Source organism: Elephantulus edwardii, unplaced genomic scaffold, assembly GCF_000299155.1.
Source record: "Elephantulus edwardii isolate Elephantulus edwardi_28Jun2011 unplaced genomic scaffold, EleEdw1.0 scaffold00012, whole genome shotgun sequence".
NCBI lineage: Eukaryota > Metazoa > Chordata > Mammalia > Macroscelidea > Macroscelididae > Elephantulus > Elephantulus edwardii.
Window position 1 is genome coordinate 3,257,037 of NW_006399762.1, and position 9,389 is coordinate 3,266,425.

At 35.1% G+C, this 9,389-nt stretch overlaps 1 protein-coding gene across 1 annotated transcript in view; it reads right to left on the reverse strand.

Moving 5' to 3' along the window:
• KIAA1109 (KIAA1109 ortholog) overlaps positions 1 to 9,389 on the reverse strand; it is a 249,312-nt gene that overhangs the window by 206,084 nt on the left and 33,839 nt on the right. Inside the window, exons 6-7 of the mRNA XM_006881048.1 lie at positions 3,522 to 3,603; positions 2,741 to 2,934 (exon numbers count right to left, since the gene is read on the reverse strand). Coding sequence (XP_006881110.1) covers positions 2,741 to 2,934; positions 3,522 to 3,603 — 276 coding nt within the window. The remainder of the gene's footprint in view (positions 1 to 2,740; positions 2,935 to 3,521; positions 3,604 to 9,389) is intronic.

Genomic DNA, 9,389 nt, shown 5'->3' on the forward strand with positions numbered 1-9,389 from the left:
ACGTGGAAATAGCCCAAATGCTCAACTACAACAAAATGGAATACTATGCAGCATGCAGGAGTTAACGATTTCAGGAAACAATATGTAACTTGGGAGAGGCTGCAGAGCAGTATGCTGAGTGAAATAATGTAGTCTAATAAGTACAAATACTGCATAAGACCATTATTATAAAAATAAAAGGATAACTATTAAAACATGTATGGGAACTCAAGGGGAGAGGAAGGAGTGGAGAGGTGAAGATAGGTAGGGGTGAAACCACAGGAATACACACTTTGGTGGGAGGAGGGAGAGAGGAAAGTAAATAGGAAGGATCCAGGTGAAAAGACAGGGTAATGACTGGTAAGGTCCAAAGGTGATTAATTTTATAAAACATAATAAATGAGAATGACTGTCTGAAACACAATGTAAATGAAGAATAGTGAGAAACACATTGTATGGGAACGTAAGCAAACCAATGTAAAAAAAAAGGATACAGTGGGGAAAAAATCCTACCATAGTAACTTGAAAAGAGGAAAATATCTTTTACAACACAATAAACTGCTTCATAATTGTGTATAACTGAATATAAATAAAATAGTACTAAAAATGCTTTTCCTATTAAATTAGTTCAAGAGAGTAAATTAAAAAATTGTTTTTATTTTTCATTTTGTTTTGAATAAGAAAAATCTACTTAAAACAAAGTTTAAAAAGGAATAAGAATGGAACAGAAAAACCAAGGTCTGCATTTACAACAGTTAAAAACCTTAGTACAAAGTATTTCACGTACCTATATAATAAATTAATTCAGTGTTAAGAAAAAAATGAGTTTAAGTTTTAATTTTTATAATGCCTGTTTCCAATTCAGAAGTATTAAATAAGGAAAAAGTGAGTTTAATTTTTTATGTTTAATTTTTATCTTTATAACACCTGTTTCCAAGAATATTTAATTGGTTAACTTAAAACAAAGCAAAATATCTTGAACTAAAACTTTGGAACGAATGTTTCCATACCTTCAAATAACTCCCTATAAAACTACTAACCTTTATCTACTTTGATTTAGTAACTTGTGTCTTTGTCATAAGCTTAAATAACTTGTTCCATATAAAAATAAAGTTAATTCTTATATAGTAGAGGCAATAATATATAATACCAGAATGAAAACCAAATCCACTGTCATAAAATAGATTCCAACTCCTACAACTGTCTATCAGGTTTCTGAGGCTGTAAATCCTTAAGGTAGGAGCTTTCCTATCTTTCTCCGACCGAGCTGCTTGTGGATTCACACTGCTACGTTCCACACCGCAGCATAATTTGTAACGTACTACACCATCAGGACACTCATAAGCACAATATTTAAAAAGTCAAATTCATCACTACCAAGGTGACCTTCTAGTGGGTTTCCAAAGCTACAATCTCATAGGCGGAAAATCAGAGTCTTCCCCTGAAAGAGTCATTAGTGGATTCGAGCCCCCTCTGAGGCATCACCTTTGTGTTAACAGTACAACTTTGGAGGGACTAGGCCCCCAGAGCTATACCATATGCAAATTAAGCAGTCTTCTAAATTCTGTATCGCAAAGGTTATCCTTAGTTTTATGTGTTACTTTCTATGCTTACTTTAAAGAATATAAAATAAAATTTTCAATCCCTCTACACAAATTTATACTAGGAGGACAGTTTTAAAATCCTCTCTTAGTTAGTTTTATAAAACAAAAATATATTTAATGTAATAACTTTTACCCATAAATAATTATGTGCATAGGCCACAGCCCTGAAGATGCTAAGTTTCTGAATCTGTAAAGTGTGCTCAGGTAAACTCAGCCACCAGTGTACGAAAGTAGAAAAATTCTAAAGAAGGAAAAAAAAAAAAAAAAAGAAAGAAAAATTCTCTCTCATTCTAGCCAATCTCTGGAGGCTTTACTACCAAACCAACAAATGCTAAGACTGTAAGACTACTCCTACTTCCTAGAAGTCCTTAAGGCTTCATATTGCCTATACACAAAGACAAAAGCTAAAACATTATAATGGACACTCATCAGAGAATTAAAATACACCAATTCCATCATTTACTCTCCTTCATTAAAAAAGACACGATGAGAATAATGTCAATACTGTAAGAGGTCATCTATCCCTGTGTGGGTTCAATCAGATGGGAGTTATGATTTGTTGCTCTCCTACAGGGTCTCACTCCAATTGTAGGAAAGCATCTCACCACATATGTATGAGTTTAGTGTGCATCGCTCATAAATGAACCATAAACGTAAGATATTAATTCAGTGGGAGGGAAAACAAATCTGGAAAGCTAAGGCTAAAGCCAGACTTAATTACCTAAAATAATTTTCTAAAGTACAATTAATAAGAAGAGATACAGATAGGAAAATTATAATTATGCCAGAAAAAAAAAACACACATTTTAAACTATAGTGTGTTAACTGACAGTATAGCTATTTAGCCTATAAAGTCGTACTTAATGGAAAATGTTGTTAAAGTGCTGTCAATTCCAGTTCAAAGCAACCTTACATACAGCTGAATGAAATACTGCCAGACCTGCCCCACTCTCACACTCTTTGAAAGATTTGAGTTCACTGCTGTACCCACTACATCAGTCCCTCTCATTGATGGTCTTCCTCTTTTTGCTGGCCAGAGAGCTCAATAATATTATTCAACTTTTTTTGGCAAAGAAATAGAATGGATGCTAACAATTTTAATTGTTAATCTATCTTATATCTTTAAAAAAGTAATTTTTTAAACGAGATTTTCTTACTCATCATTTTGAAGACCAACATATCTTGGGCTAGGAACAAGCATGACTCGAACATTTTCAAGTTTTCCTTTCACAATATGCATGAATTGGTCAAGATGACTTGAAGGTGGTTTTGTAGTGTAAGTTAAGAAAGCATCATCAAAGTTGATACATAGAGTTTGAGGTTGGTAATGATTCCCAAATGCCAAACGTCCCTAAAAAAATAAAAGGGAGAGAACTGTATAAAAGGAATATATGATTAGGTATTATTGGTGTGACAAGAGCCCAGAATAAAAGCTGGATAGTAAAATGGTCTGTGGGGGAGACTGTGTAACAATGAATGTGCAACAATGAATGAATGGAAATCCAAGTTCTTCATAAACTTACAATAAAATCTTGATTAAAAAATAAATAAACAAAAGGAGTAGTATACCATGTTGTTCTGGCCATATTTCTTTCCCTTACTTGATCTTTAAAAAAAAAATCCAAGTACTAACTAAATTATTCTACTTTAGCATTATATGCTATTCAAATTATTTTACTCATCAATTTAGCCCAGTGTTTAAAAAATTTAAACACCTGTGAATAAATAGCTTGACTGTTTAGTAGATCTGTGCTAAAATAGTATTGGGTGTTAAAATAGTTCTTTCACACATTATGGAAACAGGAACAAGAATAACAAAATAACTCCCCAAAATTACTCTTTTTCAAAGTCAAAATTACATTTGCAAAAATAAATTCTTAAAATAAAAGTTCTATGTTATTAATCCATTAAATGTTAATTGTCACAGAATTCACTTACTGTGCTCACATTGACCTTTATGACTGGAATAAGTGATCTCCATGAAGACGTGGGGTCTTGAGATTCTGATTTTACTTTAACTCTGAGGGGGAAAAGAAAATTATCATGAACAAGAAAAACTGAAAGACCTAATGATATCTTACTTCTTGTTAGGTGATGTCAAGTTGAGTACGACTCACAGTGACTCTAACAAACACTGCTCTATCCTGCACCATCCTCATACTTCCTGACACACAAGAACTGTTGCAGCTGTCACCGTGTCAATCCACCTGGTTGAGGGTCTTCTCCTTCATCAACTCTCCACCCTTCCCAGCATCATGCCCTTCTCCAAGGAACAGCACCTCCTAACAACATGTCCAAACTAACATCTGACAAATGCTCCAAACAGTAACAAAAAATCAGTGATCATCTATGGAAATGCTGATATCCCTATAATGTCTCCAGTAAGGCTACCTATCATATAATTTTTTTTAAATGGCAAACAATGATAGCAAAAGTAAGTAACTTAAAAAAGTAAGGTATAGTGACAAAATGATAAAGTGTGTTGTTATTAAAACTACCATTTGGCCATTCCATTAGCATATAGTATTTTATAAGACAGTCATGAATATTAACCAAACAAATTATTTACAGTGTAAGTAATATTTATGCTTTCTACTTCTAAAAGACTTCTGGTACCCCACCTGGGCCCCACTCCTCCTACTTCTGCCACCACTGGGGAAGAAAGTGGAAGACAGGCCCAGGCTACCTGTCTGTCACCCAAGTCCTTCAGCTATAACTCCCATAAGGATGCAGAATGTTTGCATGTGCCAAAGTCACTTTCACTTTTGCTTTGATCGAAATTAGTTCCAGAATTTCATAAAGACCAATTTCTGTTTGTGTCACCTTGACCAGAAGCTAGAACTGACTAGAAAGGGCTCAACAGTATTTAACATGCCCTGAATGGCGTCTCTTCAGCTAATTCAAAGGGAGTTTCAGGTCCACACAATCAAGAGACAATGCTGCACTAATTTTATTGGTGCAGGTGCTTCCATATTAAGAGTAGCTGATTCTAGTGATGGTACAGAAACAGTCTTTGAAAGCCTTCTCACGGGCTTTGCTGAAATCTTTCACTGCAGTAGTAGCTGTTCCGATGAGGTACCCTGGGCTTTAGCTTATCTAATGGGTCACATCTCTTGGATGGTTGTATTCTTGATATTGTTTGCCATTAAAAAAAAAAATCAAAGCTTGAGATACTGGCATTCCTGTTAATTACAAAATGGATACCATTCAGTGTATTATACTCCGATGCCAGAAACTGGATGTCATGGAAATACACATTACCTCAAAAGTTATTTCCTTAAAAATGAAAACTTTAACAGAATCCAGATGGTTCCTTTGTTTTATGTCCCCTCATTATCTAGTGGCAAAATTTTCCCTCAATGAAATAAAAACAAGATAGGTTAAGTAGAGAAAAAAAGAAATTTAGCCATATACAAACTACCTAACCTTTAGAAAATGAACTGACTAAACACTTCAGAGAAAGCCAGAGCACATCTCTTCAATAAGCAGAAGCCTCTCAAATCACTATTCTGAGGCCATCTCTATTCAAATATCCCTCAGCACATAAAACTGCATTCAAAACTGCCTTTACCACCTCCTTCTTTGTCTCTTCCTTCACTTCTCCAAGGTTCTCTGACTTAGCATTATCACTGTTCACATTTGAAGATTACTTTCTTGACTCATCCTTACTCGCTTCAATAATCACTCACTGACTTCTGTAGATTTTTATCTTCTAAATAGCTCATCCGTGGGGAAAAAAAGATGGACAATCTCATACTATGCAATTTACAGTCTCTGAAAACTTGCTGGAAGTTTGGCTATGAGTTGGTTCTGACGCAACAGCACATAACAGGAAGTAGCAATCTTGAGTCCATCCACTTCTGTCCTCCAATATTAAGCTAGTGGATTATTGCCTCTTCTCTGTTATAACAGCCTTCTAATTTATCTCCCATTTCTAGTCTTATCCTTTCCCAACCACACAGTATACTCTATATAAAACCAAATTCCAACCACATAGCCCTAGCTTCCTCTCAGTCTAATTAATCCTCACTTCAAATAATTCACTCCTGTCATAATAGAGTATATTTCAATTTCCCTATTCCATATGATGTTTTTCTTCTATGTGGTATACCTTAATTTCTTGTCTGCCTATTTAATTCGTACATCCTTTTGATCTTTGTCCTCCTTCATCTTAAAGAATTCTATTCTATTCCATGGTAACATTTCTGAACTAGAATTACCCATTTACTGATAAACTGTCTCAGGACAGAACTGTTTCCATGCTTCCAGTTCTCCTAGTACCTTAGCTCCACAAATATGAAGGGTCTAATACATATGTATTAAATATCTATATTGCCTAACAAAAAGGCAACAGTTTTGTTTAGATTATGTTTTCTTCAGGCTCAAAACAAGGTCTTCCAAGTTATTTCATAGCTAAGGAAATAAAACTGTAACAAGACAAAACTCTTCAAATTTGGGTGAACTGGATCAGTAAGTGAAATGGGATTAAAGTCCTATTAGAACTTAGAACACACGGGAAGCATGTATATTACAAAGCAATTAAATTTCTTGTCTCATATTTTCAGTAAAATTGAAGATGAGTGATGCTTCATTCAAAGAGGGTGGCTGACCACACCCCTTTGAACTATGTGTCACTCTCCACATTGCTGTAAATAATAATCTAATTTAATGCATCAAGTGCCTTTTAGGCACTAATTTGTAATGCTTTGGCCCATAAATTTTCCCTGTTACAGTTATTGTTAGGATCATCCGAATTTGGAAAATTTGGTTTTGTTCTGGCTTACCTTTATCAACTATGACTAAATCAGTTCAAAGCCTGGTTTTTTAAGAGATAGTTTGGTTAACATAAATGGTTGAAGTATATATAAAAAGATATTTGGAATACTATAGGCAACATAATGTTAGTCATAAATCCTTTGCTTTAAATTTCAAATTACATTCAAAAGGTTCTTTATGCAACTACAAATTTTTCAACTTCAGTATTAGTTTCAGTTTTTTAAAAAAAATAATTTTAAATATAGATCCTTCAATTCTTGTTTCTTTCTGTTTCTTCTAGCTTAAAGGTGGTCTAGTCTATCGGAAATCTCTGTTAACCAAAATGTCAGGCCTTTCTGGTAGGTCAAATCTACTAGTGGCTCCAGAGAAGAAAGACAGGCAATCCCCTTCTGTTTCATTTATGGCCCTAGAAAACCAATAGTAGGTCAGCTCTGAGTCATTTCTGACACCAGTACTGAGAAAAGAATATCTAAAAATTATTAAAGACATTTTCATTTTCCCATACTGGATATATAATGAATCATTCCATTTGATAATGAATATCTAATGTTATATTCATGGCTATACTGTAACAAATGTCTAATATTTTAATTAAAATGTTTATGTATTGAAATGGGATTTAGTGGAACAAATTAAATGCTAGTTGTCAAACAAAAAGGCATTGTTGTTTTAAACATGACAAAATATGCCTCAAGAAAAAGACCTTTAATCTGCTCCCATAGATATTACAACCTAGAAAACTGTTTAGGGCAGTTCTACTCTGTCCGACATGGGCTCACTCTGAGTCAATGGGACCTAACAAAATTTGGGTGATTAAAAAGTTGGAAATGTGATGGTTGGACAAGTTTGTTACTGTTGCTTTGTGCAATCAAGTAGATTGCTACTCTAATAGCTACAGTATGCACAACAGCTCTGAAATCTCTATCCTGAGCCAATCTCACTGCCTCTGACACACCTAACCTCTTTACCCCAATTATTGTATCAATTCATCTCATCTGAGATCTTTCTTTCCTGTATTGTCCCTCCAACATTCCAAGTATAATATTCTTCTTCAAGGGCTGGTCTCTTCTGACAACATGCCCAAAGTATATGAGACAGAGGTTCGAAATTCTTGACTCCAAGGAGCATTTTGGTTTCACCCTCTCCAGGCCAGACTTGTCAGTTCTCTTGGCAGTCCACAGTACGTTCAATATTCTTCTCCAGCACCACAACAGCATCAACTCTTCTGTCATCTTTGGTTACTATCCAATTTTCTGATTCATGGCAAGTTAACTGTAAAGATGCACCTAGATAAGGTACATCTCAGTCTCGAGACTGACATCTTTGCTCTTCAGCACTGTGGAGAGGTTCCTGAAAGTAGATTTTCCTAATGCAATTCATCTTTTTATTTCCTGACTGGTGGTGTCAAGAGTATTGATTCTGGACCTGAGAAACTTGAAATTGTTAATAATGTCAATCCCTTCTCCATCTATCATAATGCTGCCAATTGGCCCAGTGATTAGAATCTTAATTTTCTTACTGTTAAACTTCAAAATATTTGGCAGACTACAATCCATGACCCTCTGCAGCAAATGCTTCAGGCCTTCATCAGTTTAGCAAGGCTATGTTATTTGCATAACCAGGTTGTTTACAAGTCTTCCTCTAATCCTGATGCCACATTTTTTCTTATAAAGTACAGCCTCTCAAATTATTTGTTCCACATACATATTGAAAAGTGTGGAGACAGGACTCATCCTTGAATACTCCTTTCCTGATTTTTAACCACACAATGTTTCCTTGCTCTTTTCTTCTTCCTGGACCACGTAGAGGTTTAATATGAGCACAAACAAGTTTTCTGAAATCCTCATTCTTCTCAAGATTAGCCACAATTTATTGTGATCCACACAGTCAAATGCCTTTGCTTTGCATAGTCAATGAAACACAGACATTCCTCTGGTAATTGCTACTTTTAGCTAAGATCCATCTGACAATGGCAATGATGCCCCAAATACCACAGCATCTTCTAAAACCAGCTTGTATTTATGGTAGTTCTCTGCTGATGTACTGTTGTTCCAGTTGTTTTTGGATGATCTTGAGCAGGATTGTGCTTGCATGTGATATTAGTGATATCTTTTGATAACTTCCATAGTGTCAGATGATCTATTTTTGGAATGGGAATAAATGAGGATCTCTTCCAGTCAATCAAGTGGTTGTCCTCTAGATTTCTTACACACCCTGGTGAGCACTTCCAGGATTACATTTGATTATTGAAATATGTCAATTGGCATACTATGAATGCCTAGGGCCTTGTTTTTTGCCAGTTCCTTCAGAGCAATTTGAACTGCGTCTTTTATCACCATTGCCTTTAGAACATAAATTATTTCTGCATCAACAAATTATTGCGTCTTTTATCACCATTGCCTTTAGAACATAAATTATTTCTGCATCAACAAATTATTTTAAGCACCGTAACTTTGTGTACTCCTTCCATCTTCTTTTGATGCTTCCTGGACCATTCAATATTCTGTTTATAGCATCCTTAAGCACTGCAACTCAAGGTTTCAATTTCTTCTTCAGTTCCTTCAGCTTAAGAAATGCCAAGCGAGTTCGTCCCTTTTGATTTTCTGACTCCAGCTCTTTGCACATTTCATTATTAATACTTTCTCTTCTCAAGCTGCCCTCTGAAATCTTCTGTTCAGCTCCTTAGTTTTATGATTCGTTCCCTTTGCTTTGATTCTCGGTGCTCTACTGCAATATTCAGAGTCTCTCATGATTATCCATAACTCGGTCTTTCCTTCCCTTTCTGTCTTAGTAATGATCTTTCACATTCTTTTTCTTTTTTTTTCTTCTGTTGTTTTTTTCAGTTTTTTTTTTAATTTCAATAAACACCTGCAGAGATTTCGGAATTCCATTCATTCATTGTTGCACTTTTCTCCCTGCCCAAAAATATGGAACGCTTCACGAATTTGCGTGTCATCCTTATGCAGGGGCCATGCTAATCTTCTCTATATCATTCCAATTTTAGTATATGTGCTGACGAAGCGAGCACGA